Consider the following 17516-nt stretch of genomic DNA (forward strand, 5'->3'; position numbering starts at 1 on the left):
TTTTAAGACACCTTTTTGTCATAATATTTTAATATACTGTGTTGAGAGTCTGGAGGAGTATCTAGTCAGGGTTACATTTTCAGCCCTTAGTTTATGACCGTAAAAGTTCACTCTGACTTTTTGAGAAACTTTTACAAAAATTAATGGCAGCACCTGGAACTATCCCCCCCGCCCCTTGCATTGGCTTTACTAACTACCTCCAATTTTAACCTGCTCCTTTAGGTATTAACCCATTATGTGAACTAACTAGATTCAATTATGGAATGTTATTATGTCGTTGAAAAGTTCATTCATTCCAGTTATTTCAAATGGATGACTTACATGTTGTTTTGAAAAATAACATCTTTTGATAATACTAAAGAAGAATTGCAGACATTTTCTGAGCTAATGGGAGTGTTTTCTTTCTCTTGTTGGGTTGTTTGTTTTGTTCTTACGAACAGTCTCTGGCCATTTTAAGAGTGCACCACTACCTCAGGGTTAGAAGATAAGTTTAGAATTATCATCAACAAATGTCAACATGTAAATCGTACCTACTTGTAGCATCATATACAAAAACTTACTTTTTCTAATAAATTTCTTTTCAGCAATGGAGACAAAACTGATTATTTAACGGTAGACCAATTAGTGAGCTTTCTAAATGAAGTAAGCTTTTTCATACATTAACTCCATAAAGTCTGTGTGCAGTGGCTTGCCTCCTCCAGTGTCCCCATTGCATGTCCGCATCATATGCCCGCATCATATGCCCTTATTCGCTTTGCTTCTGACCTGCTGATCTTTCCAGATGGCTTTCTTTACCAGGTGCAAAAATCAGCTGCTGCTCCTGTGTGTCCATGCGCTTCCGACACGTTGGCTTTGCACACTGCTTTTTTCTGTTGGTTTTCTCGCTATGGATGTGTAGCTCTGGTTCTTTGTGTGCGTGTGGATTTTATAATATATTCATTTAATTAAATGTGTCTGTGTTTTTGCAAGATGATATTGAAGGTACTTTTTTTTTTCCTATTGATCTCATTAGAGAATGGATTGAGATTACCACACTGTAGTTGGATTCTCCATTGCTAACTTTTTCTCATACCTTTGCATGGACTGGAAAGCTTTATTTTTGTCTTTTAATGGATTGCATGTAAGGACAGTATGTAGGTTCAAATAGAATATTTTGACAACAAGCACAACACTGGAGTTCCTGGGTGAAAATATAGTACATACTAGGCCAATTAGATTGCAGGTTAAATTTTTACATCTTATTTTTATAACAAGCTTAGGGCTCATTTTAGAATATGATTCACTTAACAACCAAAACTGGTTGACAACATTTGCTTAAGCACAAGAGAAAAATATATTTTAGAACACGTAAAAGTTGCAACTTTTCTTACAGCTAAAATTAACTTTTTTTTCTTTATGAACGTAGAGAAGAATGTTCTGTTCAGTGAAACCCCTTGAAGTTTTTGCTAATCCAAAATGGAAAATTTACTTTTTTTCTACCACATTAATAAGTTTCAGTGAGGAAGGGACAATGTATTTTTGTTTCAAAGCAATTTTTAATATAATTTAACCATTATACCATATAAAAAGAAAACATTAGAAGAGAGAGTATCATGCCAGACAGGAGGTATTACCCCAAAGAACAGGCAACAGGCAGGCTGTGATTTTCCAGGATGTAGAGACAAATCACATCTTTGCCAATGGGCTTCTCTTTTCTTGCCTTTTTAGGACTTGCTCCCAATTTGCAGGGTTACCCTTTCAAAGCTCTGATATCGAGAGCCTAAAAGCCCATGTTCAGGAAAGACTAACCACTCCATTTATCAGCACAGATGCCTCACCTCCACTTTTAAATAAGCCTTTCAGTACAATACAATATTTATTTTACTTGAAAACATTTCAAGTCTTTCTACCCCACTAGTTTTTGGTCATGCGAATACTATGTTTGTAATCTTTACCCAGATAATATCCACATTCCTGTGCCACCGTTGCTCAAGTTGCCTTGCTTTGTTTCCTTAACTCCTTCCTCCTCTCCTTTATTTTTAAGATTTATTGTTTTATTTCTCTCAGCTTCTTCATGCACTTGGGGTCACTGATCATCTTAAGTTTTGGTGAGATGGGCAGGAATATCTTGCTTTTTGCTAAAGAAGGAAGGCCTTTTAGAGGCATGGACAAAATTTATATCATTAGTTTGCTCCTTCCTAAAAACAAGGTCTCTTGCACACTCTGGGATGAACTGACACCCAGCCATCTATTAAACATGACAGAGACTTTTCTATGTGTGTCACTGTGAAAATAAAGAGTTCTGAAGTCTTGAGGTTAGGTGCTGCGTTCATGGGCTCTTAAGCCTTTCCCCTTAGTTTTTGTAAACCTACCCAGTAATCACTTGCAATTCTTGCAAGTCTAAGATATAACATTAAATATTAAAATATGTGATCATCTGTACATTCTGCCATCCAAACTCTTTCTTAAAATACTATTAGTTGATAAACTTTTATACATTGCTATCACAGGGGCCATTAGCACTCATTGGTTCTTATATTTTCTTCTGTTTGGCTTTTCATTCACAGTAAGGAAGCACCTTTAATTTTGAAATGGGACAGATGGAATCAGTGGGATTCTAGATTTTGTTAGATCATAAAGACTACAAGATGGTCCAGGAAAGTGTGCAACCTTTATTTTTAATCAAAGTGTCTGCCTGAATCTCTTCCTTTTCTGTCCTAGTGAACTGAATTGGAAAGACTAGATAGAAATCTGAATGTGTCCTTGAAGAAGTTTGTGAAACTTAGAGAACATTCTGCCAGCTCCTTGCAACCTCTCTTTTGAGTCCTACAATGACCCCCTCTTCTCTCTCCAGAACCAAAAGCACCCTTAAGGTAGAGCACCTTTGAAACCCATAATGAAAGGAGACAACATTGACTCAAGAAGGAAGCAGGCATTGCGGTGTAAGGGTCTATGGCTCCAAAAGCTTAGATCTAAACTTTTTCAAAATTCCTTAGCCATATAGTGTCAACAAGCCATAATTCAACATTGTATTAGAAGCCCCAGATTATGCAATAAGATAGGAAAAATAAATGAGTCTACTAAATACAGAAAGATGAGGTCCTACTCATTATTTGCAGATAATGATTGGGTACCCTGAATATCAAAAACTGTCAACTAGAAAGCTCTTTGAATAAGAGTTCAGCAAAGTAACCAGAGAAATGACTGATAATGTGAAAATCAGTAGACACACACACCAGCATTAACCAATTAGAATAGGTAATAGGGAAAAAAGTCATGCTGCCTCCCACCACTTTCCAGCTTGTAAATCCTTTTACTCCTTAGATGAAATTTTATGTTCAGTGTGCTAACATGTATCTCCAGGAAGCTGTAATGATAGGAGAGACTACTGGCCACTTATTAGCTTGGTCACCATGTAGGGGGGTTTGTACCACCCCCTCCCTATCCATGTCATAAATACCTACTGGCTTTTCATTGGTAGCTTTAGACCTGCTTCTCATCTGCTTCTCAGTATCTCTTTATTCATTGCTCCCCAAAGTGTGATCTGTGGACCAGCAGCAGCAGCATCCTGTAGGAGCTTGTTAGAAATGCAGAATCTTGGGTCCCACCCAGACCTACTGAGTTGGAATCTGCATTTAACAACATCTCCAGGTGATTTGTCTTTACCTTAAAGTTTGTGAAGCACTGTCCTAATAGATTATCTAGATTCCTTCTTGGAATGCTTAGCATGAATGGGAAGAATGTGAGAGTATCATATACCTTCTGTTACTTCTCCATAATGGATTTAGTCATGGAAATCCACCACTCAGATCTAAAATTTTGCCACAGCTGTGTCTCTTGGTCCCATCAGTGGACGAAGAGAAACTTTTCCTATTTTTTGAAAATAATAAACGAGTCTGGGAGAGCTGGTAGAAGAATAAACCACTGTGAGCTGCCATTTGGTTAGATACTGCTCCCAGCTCAGGTCTCTATCTGTGGTGGGGCTGATTCATGTCCCTGAGCTTCAGTTCATTTCACCTCTCTTTGCCTGTTTCCAATAAGAAGCTAAATTGATTTCAGTTATCTTCATTATCTCACAAAGATGATAACTGAGAGGGCAGGGCTACAGAATTGGGAGATGCATGGAGGGCTGGAGAGAATAGATCAAAATGAGGAAAAGAGAAATAAAGTCTTAGATGACAGTAATAATCCAGAATTAGCTTTATTGTTCCTAGTGATCTGCACCCCTTCCCCCCCACCTCACACCCATTATATGATTGCCTTAGGGCTAAACCTACCTGTTTCTTTGTTTGTTTGTTTTTATTTTGCAGTTGAAAGAATATAGGAAAGGGCATGAGATCTCTTTCCATTGACAATATCTTTATTCTTGAATACATAGACACAGAAAGAGAAGGAGGTATTTCTTAGTCTTATGGGTAAGCCTACCCTTGCAAATTATTCCTTCATCTTCTTTATATCTCTTCTGAATATTTGTTGTCAACATCCATCTCTCCCAATTCTGTTGGGATAAAGCCAATGGATGCCTTTTCTCAATAAGAGTAAAGACATAATAATTGAGTAATGATCACTGTCTCCCCATTCACATGAGCACAGTTCTGTGATCTATTTTCAGAAGCTGTTGACATCACTTAACAAAGCTCTGGATGTCCAGGGGTGAATGTCCTAGGTACACTGCTTCCCCTGAATCCCCACTGAAAACAGATGATCCCTCAGAGTTGTGAAGCATTTTCCACACTGTGCTTATGTCCATGTGGAACTCTTCTGCAACCTTATTACTCTGAGGTCACCTGGAAATTATCTTTTCCCTCTTTGTTTTTTCATATAAAAATTATAGTTTTGTGACTCTAATGCAAATCTTATTATTTGCTTCCTTGTCTCGGATTATCCAGATTCCACCGTGCTTCCTTTTTGAAACATGAAAATTTTAGTGAAGCAGACAGTTACGTTATCTGGTGGAGCAGATGCAAAGACAAAGGCAGTTTCATACTGTCTGCTTTTAATGCTTATTTCCTGCAAATTTACAATTAGGGGCTTATGATACAGCCGTTTTAGGGCTTGGTTTTCCTAGCTTTTGCTTCTGACAGGCAGGATGTTCTAGTGGATATCATGCTTTGGCAATAAATTTTAAGACAGTTTAATAAGAAGGACATCTCAAACATTTAGCATTCTATCCTTGCAGGACTTAGATGTTTTTTTTTGGGGGGGGTATTGTTGTTGTTTTACTCTTCTGCAAATATGTTAAAATGCATACTTTTACACATTAGAACAGTGTTTCTTAAACTTGAACACGTCAAAATCACCTGGAAAGCTCATTAAAACACAGATTCACAGGTTCCACCCCAGAGAATCAGATCTGGTAGGTCTTCGGTGGGGGCTGAGAGTCTGCATTTTAACTCCCAGGTGCAGGAGATGCCACTGCTGCTGCCATCAACAGATCACACTACAAGTATTAGTCACACAGGGCTCATGTGCACATACACGCATATAAAAAGTACAGAGGAGCATCTGGGTTTCCTCTCCTTACCCTAACTTAATCTCTTCTCTCCCCTCCAGCTTACTCTGTTCTTTCTCTCACTTTTTTAATTCATATGGATTTGCCCCATCATCTCCATGAGTCCATAATTCCTACCAACGAGCACATCTTTAAACCAAAAGCTTACTTTGAACAAAGAGAAATCCAGTGGCCAACCATGAGCATAACTGTAATGGAGTCTAAAAAGGACCTTTACCTCCACATCCATCTTCTTCCGTGCTGTTATTTACAGGGACGGGAGAAGAAATGTGCCTAGAAAGAGCTTTTTGTTCGTTCGTTTTTTTTGTTTGTTTTGAAAACAATGCATTCTCACCAGAGGGGTGGTGCTTGTCATCTCCTTGAATAGTGGGCTCGAGAGTTGCATGATGCCCATCCGTTTCATAAATAAGATTGTAGCATGCCTTCACGTGCCTGGCATTCCACGGTCCACCTCTTAGTTTCTCTCTGCATACCCCATGAGTTTTGTTTCTTATGGTTTCAAGGCCTGTTGTTACTATAACAGTTTCTGCTCTAGCACATGCATGGATGTGAGCTGTTATGAGCCGTAATTTCTTAGATTACAACAGAAGCATGCTTCATTGGGATAAACTGACCAAAAGATAACAATTCCTTTTGAGTTAACACTCTTAACTGGGTGAAGAGGTGGGAGGACCAGAATAGGCTAGGCCACAAGTGCTTGAAGAAATTACATCACACGTGTTCCGTTGGCCAACAGCATTCATTCTGTGTTGCCCACTTTTTCAAACGTTCATTTCAAAACAAATGGGGAAGGGAAATCCATATGAACTTTGAACAACTGTTTCTTAAATACTTCTCAGTACTGTTTCTCAACGTCTGTGCATATATTTGGGTAAAGAATTATTGTCAAGGTTCTACCTGTTGACCAGGTTTCTTTGCTCACATCTGCTTATCTGCCATTATTTCCACTGAAATTATATATTTGACATATGGCCAGGGTCACAGTGTTTGGTTCTCTGATCCACGGTGAACGATAAGGAAGTTTAATGGACCCACTGTCTCCAGATATAGGCCCACAGACACAAATACAAAAGATTGTAGCTGAGTCAGTAAATTGGACTTTTTTCACCACTGCTGTGAAAATTTGGATGTCAGAACTCCAGAAATAGTATAGCTCCTGGTGCCCCATGTACTACCATGAGCATCCAGTGTTGCTTTGAAAAGCATGGTATTACCAGCATCCTCATTGCCTTAATCATTCATGTACTGCCCCCCGCCCCATCCCCAGAGAGTTTTTTCAGAGCAAACGGAGTTCTAGTTCATAGTGAAAAAGACTTTATGAACTACTGATATTCAAATACAGATTTTCCATATTGTCGATAATATATACATATCCTTGTGCTGATTGTCATCATTATTATAATTGGTTCGATTTGATAAATATTTACTCAAGAAAATGAAGTCTGCAGACTGCCCAAGAAATCTTTTGTTTATGTAAAAATATATATATATATATAATGAAAATGAAATACTAACCTTAGGGATTTTAACCTTATGGGTTTTTTTAGCCTTAGGTTTTTTTTTTTCTTTTTGTTACTGTTGCTATTGTTTTTCTTTTTTAGGCACTTAAATTAGTGTGTTAGCTATTTAAGTTATTTGGGTTTTTTTTTTGCTTTTTGTTTGTTTTTGCTTTTGTTTTTGCTTCCCCACCCCACCCAAAGATTTTTTTATCTCACTTTTTGTAGATATGCCAAATTTTTTATCTGTGGTATGGAAACTAGAAGACCATACAACTGACATGCACACCATTTTATGTATCCTTTAGCTTTTGAAGGGAAAAAAAAAAGTATGTTCTATATTCTCTCTCTAGTTCAGTGAGGGAAACCAACAAAGCACTCCCAAATTTGGACTTTTTTGAAATATATTTTAGGGACAGTGAAATCCTATCTTTGTTAACTATAAATGTGATATTCTAAATATATCTTATTTTAGAAATTCTGTCCTTTAGTGATGTGTCATGCCCAAGGGTGAGAAATGTCAACCTAAATGGAGTTACTTTCTCATCGTAGCATCAGCGAGACCCTCGACTGAATGAAATTTTGTTCCCATTTTATGATGCTAAAAGGGCAATGCAGATCATCGAGATGTATGAGCCTGATGAAGATTTGAAGAAAAAAGGTAACACAAGTAAAATAAGAGAATTTTCTTTATTAAAGAAAAGTAAGAATATATGCAACTTTAAACATTCTTGGATTTTTAGTTAGACATATCTTTAAATGTTTTGGAGCTCCCTAGAGCCAAGGATTCTTAACAGACTGATTTTATTTTTTTCCTGTTCTGAGTCAGTATAAATTTTACCTTACATCAGAATTTGCTCATGTTGCCTGAGTTATAATGTTAAATTCACTGTATTAAACACATTATAGTGATGTTCTCCGAGTGTACTCTCTTGTTTTCGATCTTTAGTATTGCATAATGCTTAAAATGCAGTAATGCCCATCCAGTCTCTGTTTGCAATCCTGGAAAGAATTTCACTTCTATAAAATTTATCCCTCCTGTTTTTCCTTTTTTGTTTTGCCAAGCCAAGTGAATTTTAATACATGATTTGGTGAGCCTTCTCATCATTAGGCTTCTGGTAGAGAAGACAAATGCAACTGATATGAAATTAAATAGTCAGAAATTAATTTCGCAAATTATTGGGGTTTCTGAACATTTGCTTCCTTCAGTGAAACATTGGAAACAGTGTGCTGTCCATTCCAATATTTGACAAAGAAAAGGCATGGACAGGAAATTAAAGATCCATCTCATAGCAGTGGGAAGCACCCTCCAAGGACGGAAGAGATGATGCTAATTTAACTGGACAGGAAGTCCTGAGGCAAGAGATACCTGAGCTAGAGCCTCAGCTTTGTGTCCCAGTAAAGAGTTGAAATGAGATTCAGATTCAAGTTCTTTCCCTCCCATGTGCCCATGAGTATCATGGCCTCCATTAGTTCTTTTTTTCTTTGTATCTCAGTGAATGTGACTGAAAGGTTTGTATATTCTCTGGACCCACATAAAACCTGTGGATACACTTGCTGGCCCACCACACCCCATGGCCCACCCTGGATATTTTTCCAAGTCAATAGAGTTTTCCCTTGATTGAAGATGTACACTTAAACTTTCTGCTAAGGCCCCAAATACCTACTTTCAACAAGAGTGCTTCGTTACTTACCTCTCTGCCAGTTTTCTGAGTATTATCATTTCTGCTATATCACATGGAATTAAAGTAAAATGAGGGGTGCCTTGAAAGAAAATACAGCCTTTGCAATTTTGATTTGATTCTTGTTACCCTGTCACTATGTGACCTTGAGCAAGGGACTATATTCCTGGGCCTCAGCTTCTCTGCTTGTAACTTTTCAGGGTTCATTCAGTCATTCAACTAGTATTTAGCCCCTCTGCTTTCATTTCTTAAAATGTGTAGAGGGCTGACTGGGTGCCAAGCACTGTGCCAGATGTTGAGGATTCAAAAGTAAGTAAGGCAGTTGTGATCTGTTGAAGGACAAGGCCCAGCAGTTCCTTGGCAGTGTGATAAATGTTATGCTAGAGATGTGTCTTTCATTATTTCTAAAGTCCTAAAAGTCCATGAAATTACATTGACACATCTAAAACTCATAGCTTCATCATTTCACAAATGACAGAATCTAAGTTTAAAGTCTGTCATTATCAAGTATGATTGAGAATGTGGTGCACAAGGCATTCTTAGATATAAACTTCTGGGAGGAATGTAAATTGGTCCAAATAACCAGCTAGAATAATACTTTGGCAATAATTGTAAAAAAGAAGATAGGCTACTCCTACCTCCCAGCCTTTCCACCTCCAGGTATGTACAATAGAGAATCACCCATATCTTTCCCAGCCCTGGATGTCAGAGGAAGTGCACTCATCCAGGCCAATGGCTTATGTTTCTTGTACACACATAGCTTTCAAATTCTCCACTCATAACCTCTGACTCCAACTACAGACCTATGATGGAAGTCTCCATTCAGATACTAAATGGGCCTTTCAAATGTATATGTACAATGTGTTTTGACTCTCCCTGCCCAAAGACCTGTTCCTTTCTCAGCCTGGAAAATGGTACCATTATTCACCCAAATCTTCAACCCCAAATTCGTGGAATCTTCCTTGACTTCTTTTTTTCTTTCACATCACTTCTGATCCATCAGCAAAACCTACAAGATCTAGCCTCAAAATAAGTCCTGAATAAATCGCTTCTCACCATCTCTGCCTTCATCAGAGTATCCAAGCATACATCAGGTCCTCTTAGACAATGCCAGTTGACTTTTAACTAGTCTTCTTTCTACTCAGTGCCATAGAGTTTATGTTCCACACAGCAGCCAGACTAAACCTTTAAAAACTCAATCCAATCACATTATTCCATTCTTCAGAACCCGCCAAAGGCTTCCCAACGCAGAGTAAAATCCAAAGTACTTAGCAAAGGGGCGCCTGGGTGGCTCAGTGGGTTAAGTGTCTGACTTTGGCTCAGGTCATGATCTCCTGCTTCACGGGTTCAAGCCCCGCATTGGGGCTGTGCTTAACACAGCTGTGTTTGCCACAGCTGTGTCAGCTGTGCTGAAGGCTCAGAGCCTGGAGCCTACTTCAGATTCTGTCTCCCTCTCTCTAACCCCTGCCCTGCTCACACTCTGTCTCTCAATTTCTCTCAAAAATAAATAAACATTAAAAAAAAAATCAAAGTACTTAGCAAAGATTTAAGTCCAACCAATGTAGCTTTTGGCTTCCTCTCCAGCCTCATTCCCAGCTACCTGTCCCCTCAGTCACATACTCCTACATCAAGGTCTTTGCATTTGCTGATCCTTCTACCTGGGATAGCATTCCCCAAGATGTGCATGTGGCTTGCTCCCTACCTGTGAATGTGACCTCACAAGGGCTTTTGCTAGCCATGTATCTAATAGAGCATCCTGGTCACTCTTTATCACCTTCATTCCCTGCTTTCTGTTTCCTTCTAACACTTGCATAACATTATATTATACTTATACTTATTTGTTAATTTATTTCCCATAATATGTTTCATGAAGGCAGGGCTTGTCTGTTTCTCCCATCACTTTATCTGTCTCAGTGCCTTAAAAAGTATTTGCTCTTAGGGGGCACCTGGGTGGCTCAGTCGGTTAAGCCTCCGACTTTGGCTCAGGTCGTGATCTTCCTGTTCATGAGTTCAAGCCCTGCGTTGGGCTCTGTGCTGACAGCTCAAAAAAGTACTTGCTCTTAGAACGGCTGTGTGCCCAAGGAGGGCTGCACAAATTTTTATTGTAGTATGTTTTTATAGTTAGAAATTACTTAAATATCTGTCAACAGAATAATGGACAACGAACTAGTATATTCATACACGGACCTACCACGCGTTACACGTGCCCAACACAACGTACTACTACTATACACACTACTATGTTATTCAGGGAAAAATAAATCCTCAAGAGCTGAATAAGTTCAAGAAAATATAAAAAGATCAAGTTGCATATGCAAATAATAAAATGTCTTTTATATAAGTTTTTAAATATTCACAGCTATCCATTGTTAGAATAAATGCATATGTAGTAAAGTTACAAAGCCGTTTTAAGAATGTTAAATACAAAAAGGAAGTGGTTGTCTACAAGGGAGCAGAAAGAGGGACTGGAATGGAGAGCAGGGACACAGGGTGCTGCAAAGGCATCTGTAATTATATATTCCTCTGAGAAATGTAAAGCAAGTAAGGTAAAATGTTACAAAGCTGTGGTGTAAGGGTCCATAGTTATTTATTATTTAATACATTATTATTATGTTCTTTTTTGCAAGCCTGAAATCAGTTCATAACTTGCAAATGCTTAGCTATAAACAAAAAGCGGAGGCAGTTGATGGTTGACAGGGTAAGAGATGGAAAGAGGTTTTTTTTTTTAAGTTTATTTGAGAGAGAGAGTGTGTGTGCACACATGCATGGGCCCAAGTGGGGGAGGGGCAGAGAGAGGGAGAGAGAATCCCAAGCAGCCTTCACGCTGTCTGTGCAGAGCCCATTGCGGGGCTTGAACTCAAAAACCCCAAGATCATGAAGTCGGACGCTTAATGGACTGAGCCACCCAGGCACCCTGTGATGCAGAAATATAAATTGCTTCTCCTGAGAAGACCACAGGGACCTGCCCTATATCAGAAAAGTGTGACTGAAATGAACAATGGGGCTCTTGGGGCAATATTTCAATGCCTACTGCATACTCTTCTCATCAGTCCCACACCCTATTTTATAGGAGAAATGAATTGTTTAAACCCAGAGAGTCCATTAATTCCATCTCTAGTCCAGTGAGAACAGTAGTGCCCTACAGTTGTATATTTTCTACTTTTTTAGGAGCCCCTCTTGTAGGTATTCTCATTTACCATTCAGGACAATCCTGGAAAGCAGGTGTGGTCAGTATTTATGCCCATTTGACAGAAGAGGAGGTTGAGACCCAGGAACATAAGGCGTGCGTGATAGAAGCAGAACTGACAAAGGTCCCCTTGACCCCTGGTCGCCACACCTGGAGCTGTGCTTCTGCGCTTAGGGAACCGTGCGCTTCTGCCGTCATACCTACAAAAGCCACCTGCCTGTGGAATGCATTAGGTTCCTTGTAGTGTGCAGCTCTGTTCCAGTTCTGAAGGATGAAGGTCCTTGGGGAAGAGACTGAGAAGAAGTTTTTACTCCTGTTCAAGCTGTCTCAACTCTGTATTTCAGAGCCATATGTCTACTAACTCTTGTTTTTTCCCCTAGGCCTCATATCAAGCGATGGGTTTTGCAGATATCTGATGTCAGATGAAAATGCCCCTGTCTTCCTGGATCGTTTAGAACTTTACCAAGAAATGGACCATCCTCTGGCCCACTACTTCATCAGTTCTTCCCATAACACCTATCTCACTGGCCGACAGTTTGGTGGAAAGTCTTCCGTAGAAATGTACAGACAGGTTCTCCTGGCTGGTTGCAGGTCAGAACCTCAGGATGCCTCTTGTTTTTTTTTTTTAATATGATGGCTTTCCATTTAATTTATTTTTTCTAAAAAATAGGAAGTATTGTTCAGCGTGAAAATTTCGGACATTTTTCCTTTTCTTTAATAGATTACGTTGGTCCTGTAACCTTGAAAAAGAACAGATAATCTCTGTTCCAGAAAGCTCTGGAATTCTCCTATGGGCCAAAAGATATTTTTTACTATAAATTTTTAAATATCCCCCCCTCAAGGGGCACCTGGGTGACTCAGTCAGTTGAGCATCTGACTCTTGACTTCAGCTCAGGTCATGATCCCAGGGTAATAGGATCAAGTCCTGTGTCAGGCTCTCCACTGAGCATGGAGTCTGCTTAAGACTCTATCTACATCTTTCGTTCCCTCTCCCTCTGCTCCTCTCCCCAACTTGTGCACTCTAAATAAATAAATAAATAAATAAATAAATAAATAAATAAATAAATAAATAAATAAATAAATAAATATCCCCCTCAAAATTGAAGGAAAAAAAAAAAAAACCTATTTTAAGAAGTCATGCTAAGTTTCTTATGGCCAGAAGCAGTAGCAGATTTAGCTTTACTTAATGTTAAAAGTTCTAAAATGCCATTCTCTGAGAATATTATTGAAAATGGTTTTCCCTTTTATAGAAATTGGCAAATATTTGAGGTTTAAAATACGGCAATAATGCTGAAGGTGAAAAATAAGCGCAGTTACATTATAATTTTTTTTTTTTGGTTATCAATAGCTAGTACTTTATTTTTAATGACAGTTTTTTGTGTTTGGAAATATTGTACAAGAAATTACCTACATCACCACTTCTATCTCTGAATACCTGACAAAATGAGAACATTTTCTTTCATGGCCAAAGCTGTATCATTTCATCTAACAAAATTTTAAAAATTATTTTTTCACATCATTTAAAGCCTAGCCTGTACTCAGATGTCCCCAGCTGTTCCCAACTGTTCTTTGTTGTAGCTTTGCCACAACTGGAATTTCATTCCCCCACTGATTGTTGTATCTCAACTTTGTCTTAATCTCTGACAGTCCCTTTTTAACGACACCAACTCAGTACAGAATACAATGTGATTTTAACCCAAAAACTCCGTGAAATAATCATATTATTTCATTCCATTTTCTACTTACATATTTTTTAAGTTTATTATTTTGAGAGAGAAAGAGAGCATGCAAGCAGGGGAAGAGCAGAAAGAGAGAGAATCCCAAGCAGGCTCATGCTGTCAGTGCAGAGCCTGATGTGGGGCTGAACCCATGAACCAGGAGATCATGACCTAGGCTGAAACCAAGAGTTAGATGCTTAACTGACTGAGCTATCCAGGTGCCCTCCATTTTCTGCTTATATAAGAAAACAACTTATTTTGATGTCTGTTCTTTCAGTTTGCACACATTATTTTATGGTAAGGGTTCAATATTGTAATTTCACTCTGTTGCCCAGGTGTGTTGAACTTGACTGTTGGGATGGAAAAGGTGAAGACCAGGAACCAATAATAACTCATGGAAAAGCAATGTGTACAGATATCCTTTTTAAGGTAAGTTTTAAAATCACATAGCTGTAGTCTTTTCCAGATTATTGTAGAAATAGATGAAGTGGAGAACACAAATTATTCATTTTCTCAAGCATTTTACTTTCATATTCCTTTCCTCTGGTTTTGAAGAGAAAGTCAAGAAATGCTTTCTCTACTTAATAACACCATGAGGGTCCTACATAATGAGTTTTCTCTGCCAGCATCCCCCTGATTCTAATTACTTTAAAAAGTCTTTCATTTTCTTTTCTGTTTTCTTGCTTACTTTGCATTATTTCTGAAGGACTTAAAATTGGCATAAAAAATAAATAGAATACAGAAAATAAAATAGATTCTAAATAGTGCCTATAAGAGTAAGAAAGTAAATGAGGTTAGAGTTTATGAATGCTCAATAATAAGTCTTATAAACTGCCAAACCATACCACAAATGGGCCCCAAACTTTCTAGAATTCAGTGCAAGGAGACAAACATAATTCACAAGATTCAGAAAATAGAAACAGGGCTCTTGGTCCAAAGAAGTTGTTCCCAGTCCTGATGCCAGAGAGAAGACTTTTCCCCATGGACCCTCAAAGAGGAGAATCTACAGTTACATAAACAGGCATTTCAGTATTGGCCTTCTGGTGATTTCTCTGTACAGTTTGGAGGTTGGTTTCTTAGAATGCTCCTTAATATGCTCCATTGATAGCCTGCCAAAGGACAAGTTAAAAAAATGAAATCCCATAGTTGGCCAGTGCTGTGGTTGGCCAATATTCAGGTACATCCATCTCTGTCAGTTTGGTGTAATTTGGAATAGTTATTTCAACATCTGCAGCATTGGTTCTCAGCTCTGCTTACGTATGGAAAATCACCAGAGGTATTTATAAAAACAGATGCCTAGTCCCTATACCCATAACTTGATGCACACCATTTCTCTTAGTCAGATGCTGGTGAATTTTGAGCAGCAGTGAATTCAAGATTATGCTCCGTGAGAAGGAATTACACTCCCTGAGAAGTACCAAGGGTATAATCAAGTGGGAAGCCATGAGTTTGCACAGCCAACCAAATTGGGAAGGGTTGATGTCTTCTTTAGAGATTTAAGGAGCCCAGTAAGGAAGCTTAGCTAAAAAGAAGGCTATTTCCTTTCAGTTTGGAGGTGAGCAAAGGAGAACCCATGAAAAGAGCCAAAATTCTCCTCAAGGAGTAATTCTTGCTCAGCTCAAATGGACAATCAAGGTCATAGACATTTTTACCAGGAAGAGACTTTAAGCAAGAATAATTAATGAACCACCTTAGCCATAAGTGATGAGGTTTTGGAGTGGTGGTGGGATTCAGAGCCAATAGCCAAGAAAGAATTCTTGAGACATCTTTGGTGCAAAAAAGGTGATTTTATTCAAGTACATGAACAGGACCCATGGGCAGAAAGAGCTGCCCCCTGGACCATGAAGAGAGAGCGATTACATACTTGGGAGTTGGGGGGAGGTAAAATTAAGGGGAAGATTCCAAAGGATTTTCATTTGCTAAAGAAGACTCGTGGGATACTGGAGGCCTAGCTATTGTCAAGCTAAGGTTGTTTTCCCTCTAGCAAAGCATTAACATTAGGACAGTAGGGAGTTCCTGGAGAACTGTTACACTTGCCTGCCTCAAGTATTTGTCAATGGGCTGCAGGTTATAAGGAAATGTAATTTTATATGCCATTTCCTCCTGCCTTTGTTTCCCACATCAGTAAGAAAGCTCACTAAAATACTCCCTGGTTTATCTAACCTAAGGCATTATTGTTTCAACTGGCCTTCCGGAGATTACTATTGTAAAATATTTTCTCATTTAACTGAATGATGCGATTTTCCCTGTGGTTAACTACAAGCCAGTTAGAATGTGGGGAGTTTTACCAAGTATGATGTTCTGGTTGTAGAAACATTAATTTGAGGGGCGCCTGGGTGGCTCAGTTGGTTAAGTGTCCTACTTCGGCTCAGGTCGTGATCTCGCGGTCCGTGAGTTTGAGCCCCGCATCGGGCCTGGTGCCTGTTTCTGATGCTGTGTCTCCCTCTCTCTGACCCTCCCCTGTTCATGCTCTGTCTCTCTCTCTCTCTCTCAAAAATAAATAAACATTAAAAAAAATTTTTTTTAAAAAAGAAACATTAGTTTGAAACCATGCTTTCTAAAGCCGAGAGCAAGGCCAGCCATCTGTGGGAAGGACATGCTCAGCACATTGAAAGGTTATTTCAAATAACCAAGCTTCTAGTTCAGGGAGGGACATCTAGAACACCTGTTTTACCTCACATGTTGCTTGACCATGGAGAACCCCCACTTCCTGGTCACCTACCCCTCCAACCACTTTCATCAGGCTAATAGGAAACAGGGGATGTTGTAAATGTCACATCAGTTCACAGGAATCTTCATCAAATTAATGAAATGTAGCCAAGAACAGACTCCCAAACACAGAAGAAAGCCAATAAAAGCCTCTGTTAATCCTTAGGTTATCACCAATACATTTCTTTTCTAGGCGGGAGAGGTGAAATGTGGTCTGCTGTGAAAATCGCTGTACCAAAACCTCACCTGCCCTTCAGCAAGAAAGGGAAACTCTGAACCTGTCTTGCCAGATTATCAAGCAAGAAGCCAGCATGTGATTTAGATGAAATTTCTTGTTCGTTACTAGCCCCATAATTTTAGCAAAGTCAGAGAGAACTTTGGTGGGGAGGGAAGGGTCATTAACCATAAACTGGTCCCTGGGCTCTAAGGAACCACAAGGGTTAGGGTTAGTGAAAGTAGCAAGATGAATGGGTTCTCCAGGTCTTATTGCCAGAATTGACTTTCTGAAAAGCTCAAATTAATGGTCTCTGAATGGTTTCAGGTGCCTTAATTGTGTTGTTGTTATTGTTTGCTCCTCTCTCATTTACACTTTTTATCTTTAAAGGATGTTATTCAAGCCATCAAGGAAACTGCGTTTGTCACATCCGAATATCCTGTAATTCTCTCCTTTGAAAATCACTGCAGGTATAAGGGTGCAATCTCCTCTAAGTATCTACTACCCATTCCCCACTCCTGCTCTACATCTTTTTAAATGCTGTACAGTTTTGTGAAATAGGACACTTGATCTTATGCAAAAAAGAAAGAGGAAAAAAACAAAAGGTCAGAGATCTGGACACCTTGTTCAAGGTTCCATTGAGTTGGAAGATTTGGCAGTGTACTTGATCTCAGACTTCATGAACTTGAAAGTCATTTTTTATTCTGTGTACCAGCTCTTATTTGGGGAGGCAAAATCTACTTGTTAAACTATACCAGTTAAAGTTCGTGGTATATAACAGAGCATCTTCCTTAGCCGTAGGAAGACAAGCATGTACTTTGCAGAGTGGGAGTTTTTAATCATCTAGGAATGGATGTCTCTTATTCTTGGACTGTTAATGGATGTTTGAATTTACGAATGCCAGTTCTCTCTCTCCAGCAAATATCAACAGTACAAGATGTCCAAATATTGCGAAGATCTATTTGGGGATCTCCTGTTGAAACAAGCACTTGAATCACATCCAGTATGTATTTTTAGCA

General features: G+C 38.9%; 1 protein-coding gene across 16 annotated transcripts in view; it reads left to right on the plus strand.

The window, feature by feature from the left end:
- The window catches only part of PLCB4 (phospholipase C beta 4), a 419557-nt gene that overhangs the window by 315004 nt on the left and 87037 nt on the right, over positions 1-17516 (plus strand). For all 16 annotated transcript variants that reach the window (XM_023251457.2, XM_045053870.1, XM_045053873.1 and 13 more), the window contains 6 exons: positions 585-642; positions 7540-7648; positions 12237-12447; positions 13910-14003; positions 16888-16967; positions 17416-17500. In XM_023251457.2, coding sequence (XP_023107225.1) covers positions 585-642; positions 7540-7648; positions 12237-12447; positions 13910-14003; positions 16888-16967; positions 17416-17500 — 637 coding nt within the window. The remainder of the gene's footprint in view (positions 1-584; positions 643-7539; positions 7649-12236; positions 12448-13909; positions 14004-16887; positions 16968-17415; positions 17501-17516) is intronic.

This window comes from Felis catus, chromosome A3 (assembly GCF_018350175.1).
Source record: "Felis catus isolate Fca126 chromosome A3, F.catus_Fca126_mat1.0, whole genome shotgun sequence".
In the NCBI taxonomy this organism is placed as follows: domain Eukaryota; kingdom Metazoa; phylum Chordata; class Mammalia; order Carnivora; family Felidae; genus Felis; species Felis catus.